This window comes from Polyodon spathula, chromosome 7 (assembly GCF_017654505.1).
Source record: "Polyodon spathula isolate WHYD16114869_AA chromosome 7, ASM1765450v1, whole genome shotgun sequence".
Lineage (NCBI taxonomy): Eukaryota > Metazoa > Chordata > Actinopteri > Acipenseriformes > Polyodontidae > Polyodon > Polyodon spathula.
The window spans coordinates 7,097,404-7,121,406 of record NC_054540.1 but is presented as its reverse complement, the minus strand read 5'-3'; the positions used below and the strand labels follow the sequence as shown (position 1 = coordinate 7,121,406).

The 24,003-nt window shown below is 37.9% G+C and overlaps 2 protein-coding genes across 2 annotated transcripts; both read right to left on the bottom strand.

Moving 5' to 3' along the window:
* Window positions 1–693: 693 nt before the first annotated feature.
* LOC121317898 (fibroblast growth factor 23-like) lies at window positions 694–2,670 on the bottom strand. The gene is made up of 3 exons (XM_041253991.1): window positions 2,287–2,670; window positions 1,782–1,885; window positions 694–1,124 (listed from the first exon to the last, which is right to left on the bottom strand). The coding sequence occupies exons 1-3, from the start codon at window positions 2,495–2,497 to the stop codon at window positions 696–698; spliced, it is 744 nt and encodes a 247-aa protein (XP_041109925.1). The 5' UTR covers window positions 2,498–2,670; the 3' UTR covers window positions 694–695.
* Window positions 2,671–4,917: 2,247 nt separating this feature from the next.
* LOC121318076 (fibroblast growth factor 6-like) lies at window positions 4,918–12,642 on the bottom strand. The gene is made up of 3 exons (XM_041254336.1): window positions 11,859–12,642; window positions 11,039–11,142; window positions 4,918–8,112 (listed from the first exon to the last, which is right to left on the bottom strand). Exons 1-3 carry the CDS (start codon window positions 12,196–12,198, stop codon window positions 7,936–7,938), a joined length of 621 nt encoding a protein of 206 aa, XP_041110270.1. The 5' UTR covers window positions 12,199–12,642; the 3' UTR covers window positions 4,918–7,935.
* Between the last annotated feature and the right edge of the window lie 11,361 nt (window positions 12,643–24,003).

Genomic DNA, 24,003 nt, shown 5'->3' with positions numbered 1-24,003 from the left:
AATTAGGAAGTTCTAATTCACAAAACATCCTAATTTATTTAATGTTTTTAGATTAATTAAATACATTTGTTAAACTTTTTTAGATTGTACATGGTTTTCTTTAACAACTCTCCAAGTAAACTTTAAAAAGATACGAATGTGCTGTGAATATGGTCCGCTGTCCCCAGTATAGCACATTCATGTGTATTTGAAGAGAGTTCTTATAGTCTGTTAACTGAACAGCAAGTAAAGGTGCATGTCTTATTTAAAGTGGCGTGTATCCTTCAAGAGGCAACTTGAGAACACCATAAGAATAAGACCAGTAACATTAAATAAATACATTGTAATGGACGGTCCCCGCAAGTTTCTCGATTCACTTCATGTTAAATAAATAGCATGATAGTTCTTATTATTTTTGTAAAATTGGATGTATCTTTGTAGGCCTAAAATGGTCCTAATCTTTGCAACCGAACAGCAGAGCTTTGTTTCAAGGAACTGCTGTTCATGTCGTCTACCCCCCCACCCTCCACCCCTGAAAACTTTCCAAGATAAAGAACTTTAATTTTCCAAATCTTCGGACTATAAGCCAGAAGCAACTCACCATCAGCTCTGAGAAGCTCTGAATAATATCATAGTACTAAACAACTGGTTTTGCAGACCACTGTGTGACATCACTATGCTTCCCCCCCACCCCGCCCCCCCCCAACTCTGGTCTATTAATTCATTGAGTAGCGAGGGCTGCTATTGGTTTTATGATCTAGCAGTCTCCAAGGATCATCAGGGTCCACCTCATCATGGTATGTTGATCTTGTGCGCTCTCTGGACAGGGCTGGGACTTCATTGGAGGCTTGAGTTTCCACAGAGTCCTCTACCATGGCAGGTTGGCTGTTGGCGGTAAACATCCCGAAGGGGTCTGAAGGGTCCACATGGAAACTGGTGCTCCGCCTGTGCACAAAATGTTCCAGTTCGACTGTGTTCACCAGAGATATGAACTGGGAATAAGGAGGCAGGTTCCCGCCGGGAATGTAGGTGTGAGGCCTGCCACCAAGGTTGAGCACCAGGTTGCTCTTAGGTGAATGATATACGTCGTATCCATTTTCCAAGCGCTCGTGCTGGAACAAGCAGTACTCCATGCTGAAGACTGCCTGCAAAGAGAAAAAAACAATGTGGTTAGAAACACCACAACACCATCAATAGGGTGTACGTAAGCATTGATAACTGCCTTTAAACCTACTGTCTCTTCCATGGTGACTGGAACTGACACATAAAAAAGGATGTGATGCATAGTAAGTGTTTTATTTATTTATTTATTTTCCAAAGTTCCTCCTTAATTTTTTTTTAATATGATTGCACAGAGCAATACCAAATGACGTTTTCAACTCTTGTTTCTAGATTGGACTTGTTTGGCAGATAAAGTGAAATTACATTTAAATAATCAGCCAATAGAAATGAATATTATATAAGTGAAGCATTGAAATTATTACTAACTATGCATTCATTGTGCATAGTTCAGTATGTCTAATACGCGTTATTACTATTGTATTATTTAGTATGTCTGACTAATCTTTTGTTTATTTGTTTTGCTGTTGTTGTTTAGGTGATCTTGAAATTCCAAATATGTTTCAGATCATCTTGCTTTCCCTTCAAAAAAAAAAATTAGTGAAAAAAGCACTATAATTATCGAGGTATGTTTGTCTTTGTAATGTCTTGCTCATTAAAAACAATGTGCTGCATATAAAGAGAAAGAAGGAAGGAAATGCTACAATCTGTGGTGTTGAGGAAAGGGAAAATAATATACTTACTGAGCTAAAAACCTTTCCGTTTGCATCCATACAGAGGTAGCGTTCGCTCTTCACACCCATGATCGCCACAAGACCTATTCCATCCGACTTTAATAGCATTGCACCTTGAAAGGCATGAAAGTTAGTTAATAACAATACCTTTATTTACCCCTGCGCACGTACACGTGCTGTATTTATCAATGTCTCTAGACTGTGTTATACTCTACTATGCTCTATACTATGGGAAAGTGTATACAGCATGGTCGAATCACATGGAATGAGTATGCAAGAATATTTATAAAATCTATTAAAATAATATTCTGCTATCTTAACACGTTTTTGTCAACATATAATAAATACATTGCTAACGATATAGCTACTATTGAGTAAAATAAACTAATAATACGAATAATAAGAATACGTCCCGTGTACATTTGCTATAGAAGTTCAAAAAAGTAACCTAAACTTTGCTGCTGCGGAATATTTGAATAGCGTAGGCTATAAAAACGGACAGAATCAGGCTTACTGCTTGGAGTCTGGATAGTTGTTCTGTCAACTTGCCCGTCCGGGTTGATAGCCAAATGAAAGCTTCTCTTGTCTGAAGAAGTGTACAGGTGCACCAGTCTCTTCGGGTCCCCCCAGGTGGGATTCAGCAGTGGAGAAGGGACGGGGAGAGTACTTCCAATCTGAAAACCGCGCAACACAGCCAGAAAGAGAATCAGGAGTGCCGGGTGCATGTTCAAGCAAGTTGGTGAGGTTCTAATTAAGCTGTCTGTCCCAGTAAAATTCCCAACGTTGTATCTGCAGCTGTATCCTACACTGTATCCTTCTCTCTGATGCCTTCAGGTTTTGGTAGCGGCTATTTAAAGGCTCCTTGTCCACATCCTCTGCAGTAATCGCACCCCCTTGTACAGCTGTTGGGAGTCCCAAGGGGCAGCGAAAGAGGAAGGAGACAACCACTCTGGCCAGTGCCTGTTTACCTGGTATATGATGTATGATCCAATCACACACTTGCATTTCTCTGGGGGCGCTTTGTTGAGTAATCATTTCTCCCACTCAAAACCAGTGGCTATGTGTCTTCACGTGGACTGTTTCACGCGTAAAGGTACTTTACTTTTGCATTTCTTTTTATTCTACGGTTCAAGGTATATCAACTTATTCTTGAATTTTGCAGGAGATAATAATAATAATAATAATAATAATAATAATAATAATAATAATAATAATAATAATAATAATAATAACTCCATGTAAAGTGGTTTAATACTTTATTCAGCCTTAGAAGGCACATCCCATGACATTTCGAGGTGTTGAGGTATGCTGTTAACTTAATAAAATCACCTTACAGATTTGCAATGTTATCCCGTTTGAACCATTTTACAAAAATAAAGTTTTATTTAGGCTGGAACCCTCATAAATGTGTGCAGTTATTCTTTATTTCTGTAAACTTAACAGCCAGTTCACTGAAATCCACATTATTATTATTATTATTATTATTATTATTATTATTATTATTATTATTATTATTATTTACTCATTCTTGCTTTAACTTGAACGTTAGAATAGACGAGTCCCTTTTGTCTTTATGTGATGTTGAAGGGAAAGACGTCATATCTAGTGCCTTTTCTTAATGACTTAGATGAATATGTCACCTTTAACCTTTACCATAGGCTATTTTAATATTGACCACTATAGAAAACTAAAGGAAATGCTTGCAATTAAAACACATTGTTCCGGTTGCCGAAGTTCAGTCCATGCGCAGGTCTTTCAAGTGCAATCTGTGTTGATCAGTGTAGAATTGGTAACATTGCAGATTTCCTTTTTTACTTTGTCATCGGCTTACTCTTTGTTTGTAATTATCTGTCATTATTTAAAATACATGCAATACCATGCCATTTTATTTCATAATTTCAATATATGGTGGATGTGTAGCCAAGTAATTAGAAAAACCTGCCACCTGTACAGCAACTTTATTAAACTGGCGGTGCTTCTCATAAATGATTTGTGCTGCGATGCAAACTGAATCCTGAAAGTATACTGAAGGGTGGATATTTCTATTGCAAATCATCTTCGGTCACAGTGGCCAAAATAGACATGGCCCTAAAATGTTTTGACGTGTATTATTGGAGGTAGTATAGGATCATATTCACCCTGTCTCAGAATTCCTAACTGAGGAATACCAATTGCCATAATCATGTTTGTCCAGCAGAGAGCACTAGTGGACCTTCATTAATCAAATTCAGTTTTTTGCTGCTTTAGTCATTTTCAGAGTAGATAATCAGGCAGAATTTATGGCGAGGCAATTACAGAAGCACATCCCGGTGTGAGCCACATTTCTTCTATGCAGTATTTCTTACTGAAGAACTGCTTGCGTCCACTTAGGTGCAGTGTTGTAGGGTGACGGGATGTGGTTAAATTCAGATGTACCAGCTTTACTGAGAGAAGAGATGTTTGATAGTCCGTTTTAGGCCACAAGGGGGCATTAAACTACTGTTTTATAAGGTCACCATGGAACTGGTACAAAATGTGATTCTAAACGAGAAGAATACATTAGTTGCTCTTCAAGAACAGTGCTAGTGTGTCTTTAGTGTGTTTCTCTCTGTAAAAGAGGACCTTACTTTATTGCAGTAAACACTGTTTAAATTAATTCAGTAGATCCCCGGGTCTTTATATCAAGAATAGGGTACCCACCTCTGACTGAGAACCGGGACACCAGAGTCATTTTGTACAAAAATAAATAAATCATATACTTTGATGACATAGTGTCCCGTGAAGTCTTACAGATTTCCCAGGACAGTTGCCTCAAAAAGAGAACAATCCAGGCAAAACCAGAGTGGGTGGAAACCCTAATCAAGAACACCCTGCAAAGTTTTCAAGTAACACATAATGCTGTGCCCCACATGATACAGCAAAGCTAAGGTTTCTTTTAAACATTGCACAGGGTTCAGCAACACTTTGAATGGAGTGGTACAGTAGCAAGCATTTTGGGAATAAAACATAGGCATTAAAAAGCTTATAATTAGAGAAACACAACCAAAAAATAATAATAATAATTCATACAAAAAAACTTTTACATTTTATTTCAGGAATACATTAGACTGCTGTGCACAGCACAAGTATAAAAATAAAAGAAAAACATTGTTTACTTGATTTTTTAGAAACCACTGATTGGATAATTCTGTGTTTACTACAAATGTACAATCATAATTACAACTCAGTACTAATGCAGAAGGTGAGGTATATCTTAGCAAAAAAAAAAAAAGGACATTTGAAATCGCACACTTTCACTGTGCAGGAATATAACACACAAATGAGGTATACAAAGGCTGCTTTGGATTGCGCACGACCCTGCTCGTTTCAAGCAATAGCATGCACAAGATATTTATTCAGGAATAAACCCTAGGGGTCTAACAATAGAACTTTAACACTTCATTCAGTCTTTGGAATTGAATTGTGGAAATTCAATAATTGTTTGCTCATGACCTTTAATGGCAATGCAGTGGTTTTGTACAAAGGGCCAATGGAAGCAAACAAGCAGTGACAGTGGTATGCCATGTTCAGATTTTCACATACCAACGAAAGACCCAATACATACTGGTGGTACCAATGGACAATATTAGCTCCAAACCATTGCTGGTAATACTGTAGTGTGCTTACTGTTCTGCTAAGGTTTCGTCAGGGTAATGCACCAGTTCTTCTCTGCAAGCGAATCATAGAACAATTATTCAATGCTCCTTGTAGGTACATCAATGCTACACTTCCGGTTAACACTGAACACGTCAGTTATAGCAAAAGCAGTGACTGGTACTCAAAGACAAGCCATTGTGTCTTGCTTCTGAGGGTCTGAGTTCTCAGGAAGAGTCATTGTCTAAAAGAACCCCAAAACATTCTGAACCAAACTCCCACAAGCAACTCACTTACGTTGGATAATGGTAATATATAACTTATTATTTTGTTAGATGATAAATTTACTTTAAGCGCCAAAATATCACCAATTCTCAGGGTTCAATGGGGGCTGAGACAACAAACTCTCTTCTGGAAAATCATGTAAACATCACCTGGCTGTTTTACATAGCAGTCATTCAGCCTCTTACATTGTACAGAACATCTCACATTCAGCATAACATACACAAATCTACCACCTACACAAATCTGCACGTTCCCTTATCTCTTTACTCTATATCAGTATTACCTTGCAACAAGTTTTTTGAGAAAATGCCATTAATCCTTTGGATTTGTATATAGTTTTTATCACGCATTGTTTCTAAAAGCAAAAATCACTTATCGGGCATTACCTTGGTAGCTGACCTTATATTGCCCTCCAATTGTAGTTCTTTTGCTTAATCACGTATGTAACATGTTTTTTGCTGTTTCTGTGGTGTTAATATAGTAGAAGCAAAAAAGTCTTCATAATATAACAATCTATAGCAACACTTGTCCATACAACTCATTCCACACTCCATCTCTTTGAACCTACAACATTATTACTGTATAAATAAACAGGACTAGTAATACTTTTATATAATCCAGCTGTTAATACTCCTGGGTTTATCCCATTTGTCCATTGACTTACAATATATTGTACGATATATTACAATATATACGTATTCCTTAAACAATGTCTACTTGCTCTTGGTACCCAAGTTGCTTAAAGAAGGCACTCCAGGTAACATCTGATGATTAATAAAACATATTCATGCAGGAGCTTCAACTGCTTCCTACTAAAAGTGCTTAAGGTGCTCATGTTTAAATGTCAAGACATCAGGGCCCTATTTTAAAGCAATAAATCATTTTACCAAAATAAACCCATCAATAGACCACTAGGAGCTGTAATTTGACTACACCTTCTTGTAAAAGGCAGATTTTGTTTTTATACCATTGCAATTGTTGTATTCCTCTGAGAAAATGTATCTGTGCTTTAGCGCTTGCTTTGAAATAGGGCCACAGGTAGCAATGTGTTTGCCCTCAAGCTTGCACAGACTCTGGAAATGGGCTTCAGTCTTCAGACACTGCAGCACCTAGTAAACTTACCTTTGGAACCAGAAGCGCTAATGCTCTGCCAAAGAACACATTTCATAACCTTGTACTAAAAATGGATTAAATGGGGTTATAAAAACAATATGTTGTACATATGTTGTCCCATAAGTCTTTTCTAGATTAAAATAGTCTTTTTTTCAGTAACAAAAAGACGTCTATTTCAGGTAAAGCACAGAGCAGCCTTTGCATGTAATTATACGCTACAAAAGTAATGCATACATGTATATTTAACCCTGTGGGGGCAGTTTGTTTTTATTTCATGCTATTATTCCCTGCAATATTTGCAGACCCATTGATTCTTAAGCTTCTCATTTATTAATGGCTATATCTTGAGAAGTGCTTGTCCAGTCTTGGTGGAACTTTGCATAGGCGAATGTGTAGCTCATAGTATGAGCTATGAAAAGTATATCTTGGGAACCACTTTAACTGTTTTATTGAATCCATGAATAGGATTTCGCTATGATGTGCTGGATCACAGTGACCAATGCTTTCATGGACTCGAGACCTGTGATGTGTTATTCATATCCTTGACAACGGGGTTGTATATCCTGTCATTTGCTATTCTGTTGTTCCAGTTTACTGTATTGCAGTGTTAAAAAATTAAGTAAATGATGTATCAGGCCACTTCTTTGCTTTTCTGCTACAGTATTAAAATGCGCTTTTCTGCGCAGTCAATGAAGCGAATTCCAAAAGGAATCTGCCCGGGGCATTTCCCTGTGGTATGGGAAGAAAACTGAGTCTTCTTAAATGACTAGATGTAAATGCACATTCCATTCTTCGTATCTTCATGCATCCTTGTCAGTCAGGAGGGTACTATTTGAGGTAATAAAAAGTATCCATTGCACTTCTAAAAGCTAAGGGTATATGTCATCCTTGTGACAGGGTTAAATCTATTTACCAGTAATGGTGCGCACCCATATAGAAAGTGAAGAGACCAATGTTAAGTCCCTTAGATAATAATATTAACATACAATAAGCGGGAAAATATGGCATATACAAAGTCTAATACCAATGGAACTAACCAAATATACATATCAAATGACAAAATAAATACTATGAATATATATTTTTTTGTTTTACCTAGGAGAATATAACATGTGCAAGTTACGGAGAATCAAATTGCAGATGGCTTCTTTCTTCATATTCTTGGAAGAAAGTGTGTCACTGTCATGGAAGGCGAGGCTTTGCTTCCCCTCTTGACTCTCCCATGCTTGCTGAGCGCAATGTAGGAGCCTCTGTAGGCTGAGGACTCGTATGCATTGTAATTGTTGGGAAGCAGGATCTCCCTGAACTTGCACTCCTCATGAAAAACAACCTAAATAAAAAGAATCAGGGTGAACAATACAAGCAACGCATCTCATTGAAATGTTAACCTTTTAAAGCAAGGTTCCTTTCAGTTTTACTGATGTTGGCTGTCAAAAAATAATTCTTGCTATGGGCACAGGAGGCCGTGTGGTCCAGTGGTTAAAGACAAGGGCTTGTAACCAGGAGGTTCCCAGTCAAAACCTGGTTCACTCACTGTATGACCTTGATCAAGTCACTTAACCTCCTTGTGCTCTGTCTTTTTGGTGGGATGTTATTGTAAGTGACTCTCCAGCTGATGCATAGTTCATACACCCTAGTCTCTAAGTCGCCTTGGATAAAGGTGTCTGCTAAATAAACAAATAATTATATTGTACTTCAAACTATAGAACTATCTGCAACTGCAATTTCCTATTCATTTGTATAGTTGAAACACGGAAATTTGTTACATTTTAGCATTTGTGTAGTAGAGGGACACATAAAAAGTACTGTAGCATGCTAAGTTAATGTCTGGGATATCCATTTTGTCATTTTTAGGGGGTTCTGTTGAGAAAAGGGATGAGGCTGCTTTTAAAAAACCCTTTAGAGATTTTCTATTGGCTAACAAAGTGTCAGCACAGATGACAGGTGGGGCCTTTCTGTCACCCTCTCCAATAATAAACCATTTCTCTACTAACAAAGGTCCATGCCACCTGTTTAAGTAATGTATTGGCTGAGCCGTCATCTGGTTTTAAGCTAGGTTATATGGATATATTTAATCCTCTGCTGAGTTTTTAAAGCATCCCAACATTGTCGTTAACAGCTTCTTTTGAAGAGCACACATCAACAGGGTTATTGATGAGTTCTGACACAACAACAGCTGTTTTTATTTAAAAAAAAAAAAAAAAAAAAAATTGAAAATCAAAAATACAAACACAGGGAGCAAAGACTTAATCATGAGCACCAAGGCGCTTTCAAAAGAACTCCGGGACAAAGTTGTTGAAAGGCACAGATCAGGGGATGGGTATAAAAAATATCAAAGGCCTTGATTATCCCTTGGAGCACGTTCTAGATGATTATTAAGAAGTGGAAGGTATATGGCACCACCAAGACCCTGCCTAGATCAGGCCATCCCCCCAAACTGGATGACCGAGCAAGAAGGAGACTGATCAGAAAGGCTACCAAGAGGCCAATGGCAACTTTACAAGAGCTACAGGCTTTTATGGCCAAGACTGGTCAAAGTGTGCATGTGACAACAATATACCAAGCACTCCACAAATCTGGGCTGTATGGTAGGGTGGCAAGAAGGAAGCCATTACTCAAGAAAGCCCACCTTGAATCCCATTTGAAGTATGCAAAAAAAACACTCAGGGGATTCTGAAGCCATGTGGCAAAAAGTTTTGTGGTCTGACGAAACTAAAATGGAATTTTTTGGCCTAAATGCAAAGCGTTATGTTTGGCGCAACCCCAACACAGCGCATCACCCAAAAAACACCATCCCTACTGTGAAGCATGGTGGTGGCAGCAACATGTTATTGGGACTTGTCTGGATAGAAGGGAAAGTGAATGGAGCAAAGTACAGAGAAGTCCTTGAAGAAAACCTGCTGCCCTCTGCAAGAAAGCTGAAACTGGGACGGAAGTTCACCTTTCAGCATGACAACGACCCAAAGCACACAGCCAAAGCTACATTGGAGTGGCTAAGGAACAAAAAGGTAAATGTCCTTGAGTGGCCCAGTCAGAGCCCCGACCTAAATCCAATCAAAAATTTGTGGCATGACTTGAAGATCAATGTCCATCAATGCTCCCCAAGGAACTTGACAGAGCTTGGTCAGTTTTGTAAAGAAGAATGGTCAAATATTGCCAAATCTAGGTGTGCAAAGTTGGTAGAGACCTATCCCAACAGACTCACAGCTGTAATTGCTGCCAAAGGTGCTTCCACCAAGTATTAACTCGGGGGGGTGGAGACTTATCCAATTATGATCTGTCAGTTTTGTATTTTTAACATATAATTTTTTTCTCACTAAAAACATTTTTCCCCTTAACAGAGTGGAGTATGGTGTGTAGATAAGTGGGAAAAAATGCTCATTTAAATGTATGAAACTGAGGCACTGACACAACAAAATGTGAAAAAAGTTCAAGGGGGTGTAGACTTTCTATAGGCACTGTATATAAACAACAGGGGTGACATATCAGAACCACCTGTTCAAATACTATGGAAAGAACAAATATGACAAGGTGATATGTAGTTCAAAGTAATGTCCAGAATACACTTCATAGCTTACCAGTTAGATAAGGATTCCAAAATGTTTAAAAGAGGAAAGGAGGTCGGGGATATGATGTGTTCACAATAAATGTGTATTACAAACATAACAATTTACATATCACGTTTGGTCACGATTTTTTGATTACATCTTTATAATTAAGGCAGTTTGTGCGAACTCTGTAGATTTCGAGAAGTTGACTTACGAACAAAAAAACAAGATACATGGATAGGAAACTTAACAACATGGTACAAGTACGCACACGGTGCCTTCTCTGACAGTACATACAAAAATAATTAGCAAACTAGTATTTGACCAGGATTCAAGCAGGATACCATGGGTATTGTCAAAATCAAACCACTGGCGGTAAAACTAAGTGCCTGGAAAGTGCACATGGAAACACGACAACTCATGTACTACATCTTAAACACTGCAGAAATATCATATCTTGATAAGTAAAACAATACAATTAAAAAACATGCAAATAACATTGCTTGAGTCCTGGTTTTGTTATATTATTTCTTGGTAATTTGGAAAAAATAAGGAAAACCAATATAGAAAACTAATATTCACTCCATCAAATGGAGCAAGACAAATATATAAAAGTGATCCTTCACTCGTATTTTTTTTTTTTTAATAATTGACTGAAAAACAGAAGCTATGTGGACATATATCATTGAAGTATTGTAGGCTACCTACCGTTCCATATAACCGTCCTTTAGTATTCATTGCTACGAACAGCTCACTCTTCACCCCGTACAAGCTGACAACTCCTCGCTCTACTGTTGAGATTTCTATTAGACCTAATTAAACAAAACATGGCATATTACACACTGTGTATGTTTTATTATTACAATGTGTTGCTGATAAAGCAGTCAGGCATAAAAGACAGCCCTAATGTGCCTATCACCTGCATGTACCAATCTTTACAATATAATTTCAATTTCAAACTGTACAATGATTCATTGTAATGAAGATCCACACTCCAATTATTATAACAACTCTGCACTGCATGCTTTTTAGAAACAGAAATAAATAATATAGTACATGCATTAATTCCCACCATTATTGTTTTTTACAGGATAGATAGATAGATAGATAGATAGATAGATAGATAGATAGATAGATAGATAGATAGATAGATAGATAGATAGATTAAATAGAACATCAGAAGTAATATTAACTGCCTTCAGAAAGCGTTGTGTCTGTAATTTACTTGCTTTGAGACGTGCATTAATTACTACCCCTTTCTAGGCCATTGAAGAAGGCAGGGTAAAAATAAGTTGGCATCTAAATTTGTCCAAGCATTCATGTCATGTTTGAGCGCCTGCAAAGTTATTTAGCACTGATTTGATGCTAGGTTTTTAATAGATTTTTTCTTTGGTTTAGAAGACATCCATGGAGCTGAAGAGTAAATGTTGTGCAGTAATAAGACTATGGTGTTCAAGAGGCGCAAGGGTTAGAGTGACTGATCAACTTAAGTGTCATATATTGCATTGCATTTCTAGATGTAACTCACTGTACTGGTTTTCAGTATGGATTCCGTTTATCCTTCCATCTGGGAGGACCTGCAGGTGAAACCCGATGCCCACATTGCAGTAAAGCCTCCGCACTCTCTTAATCCCCAGTAAATAGTCATTCTCCCAGTTCAGTTTTGAGTTCTCCCCTGAGATCCCAAGAATAGACCGGGAAAACATAGCTTCCCATCTCCTCTCCAACAATGCGTCGTTAGTCCTGCTTGGAATTGGGTATGATGACACAATCCCCATTACAAACCCCAAGAGAACAATCACAGACAACTTCCAGTGAGTGCTGGCCTCGTAGCACATAGTGATGAGCCACCTTTGTGCAATAGCCATCCGGTTCACCTCCTGGGCACGTGGTCCCAATTAATGACCCTAAAAATACCGCCCTTCTTGTTTTTCTTCCTTCAGCATGGTGGGAGCTTATTTTTGGAAGGCAGATCAGGATTTCTGACATGAAACTGAAGCCCGACAGCAGCGTTCCTGAAAATGGAGATCGACCAGCAGAGCTTGAGGTGGTGGTGGTGAAGACCATGTTTTGCAGCTCCAGGCTCTCTCTGAACAGGCAACGCTGGCCTCAGAGTATAAAATCAGAATTTTCTTTATACACTGCCAGCTATCTGCACCTTTGTGACATCATTCTGACCAGCATCCCACCAATAGCAAATTTACAACCCAGCAAGCGTTGTAGAACTGACCCGCAGTGCAAGTCTTCTGGGAGTTCGGACGAACAGACGAGATGGAGAATGAACTCTGATTGGATGGCTTTGTGTGATCATGGGATGTGATGGGGACCTTGGCAGAGTCCAAATTGGTCTGATGGTCATATGTCTAACAGGCTGCTTCCTTATTTAGAAGGGGTAAAAACAGTGCAGCAGTCACCAGAGAGCAATGACAGTCATGCAAAGATACTTCCTGTGCTGTTTATTCAGTAAGTTTACATTAGGATACTTTGTGCATGCAAACATACACTTTGTATTAAAGCGAAAGTTTAACTTGACAGCACTTGTTCCATAGTTGGGTTTGGGCTGAGGGAAACAAATAGACTGGTTGCATTTTAAACTCAGCATGTTTGCGTAAAGTGTTTTGTCCCTTGACAAACCACAGCAGATACACCATGTTGTACAACGCTCATCTCTGAACCCATTATTAACTTCCAGATGTTCCCAGTTAAATGAAACAAAGTAACCTATCTTTACAGTAAAGATGTACAAACTGATGTAGGTGTTTGGGAAATGCCCTGTTAATCAAGGGTGTGTGTTCATGCGGGAACCATGGGATTAAATTGTCTGAAGCTTTCATCGTCCTAACCTTATCGACCTCCGGGCTTGGTGCTGCCAATAGGAAATGTGATTGCAACCTACTTGCCGCTATCTGCTATTTTAATTGATATTTTAGCAATGTTACTCTTTGATTCTATAACCGTTGAGATTTGGTCATAACGCAAACTATGTATATTGCAATCAAAGATCCCCAAAACTATTTAGCATTATTTTATGCAAAATGGTAGTGTGTGTGCGCAGGTATTCCTGAGAAAGAAAAAAAAAAAAAAATGAATCTTTCTACTGTATATCTCTGGGTAAATAGCAGAAAAACGTCACGTAATGGACAGATTTTACAAGAAATGTTTTCACATGGTCAGTAAGGTAATTAAAGTAATGATAAGTTATGTTAAAAATACCCCTTAAGTTAGATATCGAAGTTTAGGCACACAAAATAAAAATGAACACGAAGCAGGTATGACTGCAGAAAATATAGCACTAATTTTTAATGCTAAAATCATAATAGTCAGTAAAATACAGAAAGCGTTGAAAGAGTTTTCACTTAAGCGAGTTTTCTTGCCATATTGCACAACCAACGCTTTTGTTCAATTGGTTTAAAACTTACAAATTTGGCAATTTTCCCATAGAGGCCTGTGTTGATTTATTTTCATCTAAATCTGTGACAATGCCATATACTGCACTAAGTGATTTGACATTGGATTTTGTGTAGTGATGTTTAAATGTCCAGCCTCCATTTACTGTAATGCGTTATTTTTAATAAATGCCTTTACTGTTAGTGGAGGGGACACTTTTCTTCTATTTGTTTCACAGGATATCCACTATATGAAGACAAGTTTTGGCTTTTCCAAGTGGGTGAATTCAAGCTAGCACAGCAAGGCAGTGTCATGCATATCTCACCTGAAGTGAAGTTTACATTGAGACAGCATATCAAAAAGAAACTAGCACCATCAGAAAGACAATGAAACAAGCTTTGTAATAATGTGAAGCCTTGCTGTTAATGCAATGCTGCTGGGTGAGAGATGACCAAAACTAACAAAATGCTCAACTGTGCAACTTTTGAAAAATTTAATTGAATTAAAGACTTGAGTAAACACTATGGCCTGTGTGTCCAAAATAATTGTGGTTGGTGCAACATTTACCCATCTCTCCCTCATACTCTGTCATCTGTTAGAAGTGTCACTCATCATTGCTTTGCATTAATAGTCTGAATGACAGAAATGCCTGTCAGCATTATAGGCTTACAGTTTTATTCTAGAGCTGCAGTCCTTTGTCTAATGTTTCAATACATTGTTTGCTCCAGCCTTCTGAGAGATTGTCTAGTGCCGCAACACCCCCACCCCACAGTTGTCTAAGTTTTGGAACTCTTATTGCAGTTTTGAAAGTTTTTAAATTGCAGTTGGTTCATTGTGTTATTCTAAAAGTATTGAAGTGGCATACATTTGTGATCATAAGGTCACTTAACTCCCAAGGTGCTGTGCTGACCAGCCATGACATGGCCTTAACTCTCCCAAACTGAAAAAGGACATTCTCAGCACAAGAATTAAGACCTTGCTTAGCTGTAAAAAGTTTCACCAGTTTTTGTATGGCTGCCATTTCACAATAGTGTTTGACCACAAACCACTTGCAGGCAATACCACCAGTGGCTTCAGCAAGGATTCAACACTGGGCTCTGAGTTCACATTCATCTACAGCCATCTCCCAGTATCAGATTGTATTCCTCTTCCCCAAAAGCTGACACTACTATTAAATTTCCTGGAATCTGCACCAGTAAATGCGACTGTGTACTACATAAGGTACAATAATGTATCCAAAGGTATATCGAACAACCAGCATTTGTTTGATCAAGGGTAGCATGACGTTCACAACAGTGCATGCAGCTCCCAGTCACTTGCTTCAAATCAACTTGCAAGACGCACTTGTTCTCTATTGCTTTCAATGCTCTTTGAGCCTGATATCTGTTATTAGCTGTTGTTTAAATTGCTATTTCAGGTTTTTCACTCCATCTTGTTCGCATGATTCTGTATGACACACGCATCCACAATGTTTAGAACTCACATCCTAGCCTTTTATTTAATGTATTATGCCTGTATTTAATGTATTTGCATTGTTTTTTACTATTTGTATACTATGCCCTGTATGTCAGTGTATTTAATGTACTATGCATTGTTCCTCACTATCTTATAAAGTACTTTGAGATGGTGGTCCACTATGAAAGGCACTATATAAAATAAAGATTGATTGATTTTATTGGTATAGTTAGATTTTTTTCCCCCTGGTTGATAAAGGAACACTTTTAAAGTATGAAATAATAGAATATGGTTCCACTACCTTACTATATATTTCAAAATATTTATTACTTGTATATATTAAAAAAAAGAACAGGGAGAATGCATAATCATACATATAACAAAATGAAACAAACAAGCTACATTGTGACAATATTTGTGATTTTAAACTGTATTTCCACAAGTAGCTTTTACAGATTTGAGGGGTATATTGAGGATTATAGCTCACATAATAGCATTTCACAAGCAACTAACATTAACTGGCCAGTAGACAGAAGTAATTTTATAGTGAGATAAGCAATTAAAACGTCAAGATTCAAGCATAACTGAAGGTCACTGAGGCTGAATAACTTTGTTCTTGGTTTATTTTTATAGTAGTGCAGTTACTTTAAATCACTGACCGAAAAAGGCTGAGTTGATTAAAAAAAACAAAACAAAACAAAAAACAGTTGTGTAAACAGTTCAGGTTTAAATGAAGTTTTAAAACAGCCCAAATTAACTGTACAATGCCCATAGAGCTTGTTATTGGTTACAGACATCCTTAACAACAACGTATCTGTTTGGATTGTTATAGTTTTTAATATCCAGTGACTATCTTATGTTATAAAAAATTATTGATTTTGCATAGACTTTTAACTTGTTTCAAACAGTACTCGAGTCACTGCCCCTTTTTCCATTTCAGGATAGACGCTGGCTTTCATCACAGCACGAATGAAGTAGTTTCGAGGTACTGTGTTATCTCTGGTACAACACGCTTACTGACGGTTGAAAAATATAAACTTTACAGCAAGTGCGATCATGACATCCCACCACTTACAGCACACATGCAGCTCCACATATCTGAACCCGAAGCATATTTTCATGGGCATTTTTCAAGTCCTTCACTTTTCTGAAGTCTGATGCATTTATCAAAATCAGTGACGAAGTGGATAGTTTCCAGGGCTGCATGCCGTCTTCAGTGAATGGTGTATTCCTGGATCACATAATTCTAAAAGTCAATTTGATTGGCAATGAGTCCACAGTCTTATTTTTGGAAGGAAATTGTTTTTATCAACACATATCTAGCGACATATCTAGAACCTTTAGGCTAAATGGGGAGAGTAGTAATACAGTACATTATGGCTAAATGCATTTAAATAACAAACCATTAAACAAACTGCATCAGTATCTAACTTCAGTGCACTGAAATTCCCTAAATAGATCTTTCCAGTATTCCTTATTAATAACACTATGTAACACAATTTTTGTTCCTGGGTAGTAAGTGTTATTTCCTAATTGCTTATGCCTCAAAAGTATAGAAAATGGCTATTATTCCCCACAAACTTTGCTTTTGTGACCAGGACAGTGATATTTTGAAATTTACCTATTTCCAATGAGAAAACAGCCGAATTTGTGTCTTTTCGTTCACATAAAGTAAAAAAAACAACATATGAATCCAAATTAACATGTATTTATACTAAAGTAATACAAAAATGACTATAAAAGATGTAGAAGTGAGTAGTTTTTCGAGATTTACGATTATACTGTAAATCACTTTCACGAATCAGCCCCCAAATGTAGTCTCCCATCATGTTCTCGTTATACTGTCCTTGGTAGCGGTGTTCAAAGTCCAGTATATCCTGGTGGAATTGCTCACCTTGCTCCTCTGAGTAAGCTCCTATGTTCTCCTTGAATTTATCAAGATGAGCATCAAGGATATGGACTTTGAGGGACATCCTACAGTCCATTGTGCCGTACTTCTTCACCAGAGTCTCAACCAGCTCCACACAGTTTTCGGCCTTGTGATTGCCCAGGAAGCCCCGAACCACTGCGACAAAGCTGTTCCAAGTCGCTTTCTCCTTAATAGTGAGCTTCTTGGGGAATTCATTGCACTCCAGGATCTTCTTTATCTGTGGTCCGCCGAAGACACCGGCTTTGACCTTTGCCTCAGACAGCTCAGGGAAGAAGTCTTGAAGGTACTTGAAGGCTGCCGACTCCTTATCTAGAGCTCTAACAAATTGTTTCATAAGGCCCAATTTGATGTGCAGTGGTGGCATCAGCACCTTCCGGGGGTCCACCAGTGGATCCCACTTGACGTTGTTCCTCCCCACAGAGAACTCGGTCCGCTGTGGCTAGTCCCACCTGTGGTAGTGCGCCTTGGTGTCCCTGCTGTCCCAAAGGCAAAGATAGCAGGGAAACTTGGTAAAACCGCCTTGGAGACCCATCAGGAATGCCACCATTGCAGCCTCTTGATGCCATCTCAGAAAAATGCAGATATATATCCACTTAGGCAGCTGGAACTAAACTGAACTGGTGGACTTAAGGCTCCTGTATTTATACTACTATTTATATTTCTAGAAAGTTCTAGAAGTTACTCCAAGTTTACTCAGCACTGAATCTATCTGGAATGTTCTGGAAAATAGGTAAATTTCAAAATATCACTGTCCTGGTCACAAAAGCAAAGTTTGTGGGGAATAATAGCCATTTTCTATACTTTTGAGGCATAAGCAATTAGGAAATAACACTTACTACCCAGGAACCAAAATAAATAAATAATAAATGTGTTACACGGTGTAATTCCCAGTCTGCCTTTGCATTTATTTCCCTCTCATTCATTTAGACCCTTTTGCCACTGGATTAACTGTTTAAAGCTGGAACAATGATTATTGCATATCAAAAGGCAAAAACACGTTTTCTGGAAAATATAAAAATTGCAAACAATGAAACAAGGAAAAAATGTTATTTATGAGGCCACAAACAACAACTGTACTGAAGATAACTCACGGTTATCGCATTGTATGCAGTGTTAGCATTGATCAATTCCAGTTATTGTGGTAATTCTAGATACTGCTATAAGGATAATGGCACCATTAGAAAAATAATGTTTTTTTTTTCTTTCTAAAAAGCGCTCCCTTTTATGTCATTATTGGGTTAGCTGCAGGAATGAACAGTTCTTTTATATATACATACATACATACATACATACATACACATATATATATATATATATATATATATATATATATATATATATATATATATATATATATATATATATTAGCTCAAAGAGCCAGCTGCCCAACATTTCGATATGTTGTACATATCTTTCTCAAGGGAGCCTGTGTTTGAATCAAAACATTGGAGGTATTTATAGGTGTTTGACATGACAACTACTTGTTATTGTTTATATTCAAATTCATGATTTATTCTTACATGATGTAATGGTGTTCTATATGTGACATCACTTTTACTTATATCTTTAAATCTATATTAATTCTAATTAACATTATTTTATATAAACTTATATTTATATTATCATGCAATGCTGGCTCTGAGGATCAGCCTTGATATGGTCTCCCCAGCGCATCAGCATGCACAACTTTTGAATTAATTTTGTTTATTTAATTATTTTTAATATATATATATATATATATATATATATATATATCATATATATATATATATATATATATATATATATTGGTATTAATTAGTTCATTCTTTTCTGTTGAGTCCTGCTGGCATAATTGTGTTCAGTCTATTTATCCATTTACTTTCTTTTATTCTTCTATATGTCACATTATCTAATTTTACTTGTTCTAATACTACAAACTTTACATCATTTATGTCATGTCCTTGACTGGTGAAGTGCTGTACTATTGGTTCATTCATTTTTTTATTTCTAATTAATGAAAGGTGGTTCTGAATTCTTTTATATAAAGTTGTTCCAGTCTCTCCAACATATTTTATTTCATCACATTTTTCACAGGCTATTCCATAAACAACATTGCTATTTTTACAGTAGGTATTAGTTTTTAGTGGATATGTGGTGTTCTTATGTTTAATTATATTTCTACTTTTGTCTGTGTATTTACAAACTTTACATGTACTAGTGCTAGTATTTGTAGAACCTATTCTGTCAATTATTCTTTTATGTTTACTGTGAACTAGAATATCACCTAAATTAGCTTCTCTTTTGAATGCTACAACTGGGGCCTTAAGAAACACTTTTTTTCAATTTTTCTGAATTATGTAGAATACGCAAGTGTTTCCAAACTATCTTAGAAATATTGGGCAAAAGTTTAGAGTACGTCATTACTAATGGGACTCTCTTGACCTTTTTATCTCTATTTTTATAATCTAGTAGATCATCTCTTTTTAGTTTATCCACTTTTCTTAACTCTGTCTCTATAATTCTTTCTTTGTATCCTCTTTTTTTAAGATTTGTTTTTAACACATGTCTTTGTTTTACACAGTCACTTTCTTTAGAGCATATTCTTCGTATTCTTATTCCTAGCCCCTTTGGGATTGCCCTTTTAGTGTGTATTGGATGTGCAGAGGACATGTGTAAATACTGGTGCATGTCAGTAGGTTTATAGAAGAGGTCAGTCTCAATTGAACCTTCAAGTTTTACTACGGTATCTAAAAATTATATTTCTTTTCTTGTCCATCGAAGGTCCACCTTAATATTACTGTGTATTTCGTTTGCCATTTTATGAAACTGGAAAAAAAATTCTTCTCCATCTGTCCAAACCCCAAAAATATAATCTACAAACCGAATGTATTCTAAAGGTTCTCGTTCTGATTTTCTAAGTAATTGTTCTTCCCATTTCCCCATGTATGTACTGGCAAAATGCATTCCTAATTTAGTTCCAAATAGTTTCTTGCTAGTTTAGTATCATTACAATTATTTTGAAATCTTTTTAAAAAAAAGAAACAACACAATAATAATGTCATTATAAAGAGCCCATACCCTCATAACTGTTACAACTGATGGTCATGATTTATTTTAAGGGCCGTTTTTTTTAGTTTATTAACTGTTAACAAACATTGTTATTTTTTAGCTATGGGTTAATAAAAACCAGATTTCCAATTTCAAACATATGATTGACTGGGTATTGATCATCCATTGGGCTCTGGTGTTTGATTGATCATCCATTGGGCTCTGGTGTTTGATTGATCATCCATAAGGCTCTGGTGTTTGCAGTTTTAGCTGGCCTATTGTATATTTATCAACTAAGAGTTAACAGAAAATAAATAGTATAAATATTATATTGTGTTTACAGAATGCAGTTACTTTGCAAATATCTGAAGTAAAAAATCTAGAAGATTTCAAAACATTGAGATGAAAGGCCCACGTTAACCAGGATTAAAACAAAACCAGAAACATCTGTAGGGTTAAATGTTGTCAAACATTTAAAGCAAAACGTAAAACAGCTCTTAATAATGCTGTGATCAAGTCGACAAAAAACAAAACAAAAAAACATCATTTTCAGAGGCCTATACACTAAGTGCTTGATAAGAGCCGACATTCCAGATGTATTAAGTAAATAGAGGTTATAAAAATCAACCGGTTTCTTGGTGCCTCTTTCGCTGTAGAAAAACCTTTCCTAACGGAATTGAAGGACACTGGCATTGAAGTCCACAGGTCTCCTCATGGAAATCACCCAGCTGTGTTCGAGATGAATGCTGGCTACATGAAGCAGTTGCTGGTGTTGACCACAGTACATTTCATAATCACCAATTTTGATAGAAACAGCACCACCTAGATTACGATTGGTATTAGTCCTAGAATGTGGTTGCCTCAAGGAATACATAGAAAAAAATAGTTTTTGTATACAGCAGAGCAAACAGACCAAGATAATTTATAACCATCCTGTACTGTATGATTCTTTCTTTGGCAAGTACCGTTTATACTTTCATAAACTTATATATATATTATACATACATACATATAGTATTATGATATACATACAGGTAGTGGACAAAAAAATTGAAACACCAATGTAAAGTCACTTAATAGGGCGTTGGGCCACCACGTGGCATACAGTCTACCAGTCTCTGGAATTCTGTAGGAGGGATGCAGCACCATTCTTCCACGAGAAAGTCAATCAACTCACGCCTTGTTGATGGAGGTGGAAAACGCTGTCTCAGGTGTCGTTCCAGAATATCCAATAAACAATCAATTGGGTTCAGATCTGGTGACTGAGAAAGCCATGACATATGGATAACATCACTGTCATGCTCATCAAACCACTGGGCAACCACATTTGTTCTGTGGATGGGGGCATTGTCATCCTGGAAGACCCCCCCCCCCCAGCAGGAAAGAAATGCTGCAACATTGGGTGAAGATGATCACTCAGTACCATTAAGTAGAGATTAGAATTGACCTTGCCTTCTAAAGGAATGAGTGCACCCAAACCATGCCAGGAAAATCTGCTCCACAACGCATCGGAACCACCAGAACCCTTTACTTTTGGAACCAAGCACTCAGGGCTGCAGAGTTCTTTAGGTTAGCACCACATGTGCACTCATCCATTTGTCGAGAACATGGTGAAGTATGATTCATCTAACCATATGTATCGATCTCGGGCGAGGCAATTCACACACAGCCGGAGGGCGGGAGCGAATCTGGGACCTTTTTAACTAAATCATAGCGCCGATACCGCTGTACAAAAGAGATGGCTCCTTTGCAAGGAGCGTATATCAGGCTTATGTCTTCATATGTGATTCCGTCACCTACCAGCCCTGCTGTTGCCTTCCCCTGTGCACACCAAATACTCCCCTGCCAGGACTAGCTCACCAGGCTACAGTCCGACAAGTGAGTGCTGGGGTACCTGCATCCCACTACTCACACCAATGTAGCGATCTCGGTTCCCGCAGCCAGGCGCCTCACACAGGGTGAGGTAATCCACACACATGCAGAGGGCGGGGTGCGAACCCGGGACCTCTCGCACTAAAGCATAGCGCCGATATCACTAAACAAAAGAGCTGGCCTCGCCCTGTGTGATAACCTGTCTGCGGGAACGGAGACTGCTACACATATCACATTTCTCCACTGCTCAGTAATCCATTGTCTGTGCTCTTTGCACCTCTGGACTCTCAAACGTCATTACCAGGTGTGATGAGTGGTTTTTGCACTGCAACCTGACTATAGTATCCCGCTCTGTGGAGTTCTCGGAGGACCGTTTTTCATATAACTGGCTGCTCACGTCCCAGATTGAAATTTGCAGTCAACTGATCTGCAGTTGCTCGCCTGTTTTGCCTTGCACTTCTCATTAATGCACGGATATCACGATCCTACAGTATGGGCTTCCGCCCACTGTTGCCCTTTGCTGATGATGTCTTTCCCTCTGAGTTCCATGCTGACATCATCTTAGACACTGTTGCTTGTGAAACATCATCAAGTTGAGCTGTCTTGGTCACTGAAGCTCCTGCCAAACACGCCCCAACAATCACCCCACTTTCAAAGTCACTGAGGTCTCCTCTTGCAGCCATGCTAGCCATAACTATAGGCAACCAGGCCTGTCCAGCATTTTTATACATGACCCTAAGCATGCTGGGATGTTATTTGCTTAATTAATACACGAGTCACACCTGTGTGGAAGCCCTTGCTTTCAATATACTCAGTGTCCCTCATTTGCCCAGGTGTTTCATTTTTTTATCCACTACCTGTATGTGCAACAATCTGGACACTCTTCACGGAAAGCCTCTTGCTGCACTATAAGCACTTTTAAGTTCCTGTCCAACATGACTATCTACTTGTAAACCTGAAACGAAAAGAAAAAGGCATGCTCTGTAATAATATTCTTGTTGTCTAGGAATCACCCTGTACTGTTTATGAAAGAAAGCTATATCAGGCAGACAGACACACACCAATAAATAAAGATCTCCTCTAACAATACCTCAAGTAGCTTTACACCCTAACTGGTTCACTCCTGGGAATTTGCAAAAAACACAGCAAGATGTCAGAGAGGGGTTTAGTCCTGGTATTATTAATCGGAGCACAAAAACTAAACAAGCTTGGACGTGTGTAGTTCTGAAGACACTTAGAAACAACAAGCTTGGGATAACACACTGCCATCTTCTCATACTAGCCAAATCTAAATGTAAAATCCTTTAAGGATCATATAAGAGCACCCGCACACATCCATTTACACAGTCTCCCTCATCTATACAGGTTACTATACTTCCCATAGGGATATCTACCTATCTCTATCTATATCTATATATTTATACACACACAAGGGCGATTAGAAAGTAAGTTTACCACATCAACGATAGGGTGCATTGATGTGGTAAACTTATTTTCTAATCACCCTGTATATACACACACACACACACACACACACACACACAATAGTACATAATAATATAAGTTAAATTTCCAAAATGCTTATTATATTACATTGGAGCTTAAAACATCCCAGGTTGGAAATCTGCCCTGGTCTAATAGTGGGATAAATGTATACACAAGACATTAATTCTCATTCACACACATACACACACATACTTCTGTCTGCAGCGGAAGCCTTCTCTGGGCCCCCACAAACTGGCAGTGCCCTGTCCTACAGTCCTGAGCTGCACGGCCTCCTACATAGGGCCCCGGACATTTCCATGCTTATTATACAGCTGTAGAGGTTGCGGAGTGCGGAACGGGATAGTATTAGATTCATCAGGGTCGGATGATCAGTGTGGATACACTATATAACCAACCGATATATACTATATAGATGCCCTACTGGTGATGAGTGTACTCTCACAGACCATTTTCAAGTTTGTGTATGAAAATGCAATCTCATAGCATGAGTATC

Bases quoted from the DNA above. Each gene is read 5' to 3' on its own strand.
- LOC121318076 (XM_041254336.1), bottom strand. From the start codon at position 12,198: ATGGCTATTGCACAAAGGTGGCTCATCACTATGTGCTACGAGGCCAGC. The intron at 11,143-11,858 runs GTGAGTTACATC...TTGTTTAATTAG, and splicing joins CCATACTGAAAACCAGTACA to GTCTAATAGAAATCTCAACA. The intron at 8,113-11,038 runs GTAGGTAGCCTA...CTTTTTATTTAG, and splicing joins AAGGACGGTTATATGGAACG to GTTGTTTTTCATGAGGAGTG.
- LOC121317898 (XM_041253991.1), bottom strand. From the start codon at position 2,497: ATGCACCCGGCACTCCTGATTCTCTTTCTGGCTGTGTTGCGCGGTTTT. The intron at 1,886-2,286 runs GTAAGCCTGATT...ATGCCTTTCAAG, and splicing joins AACTATCCAGACTCCAAGCA to GTGCAATGCTATTAAAGTCG. The intron at 1,125-1,781 runs GTAAGTATATTA...TTCTCTTTGCAG, and splicing joins ACGGAAAGGTTTTTAGCTCA to GCAGTCTTCAGCATGGAGTA.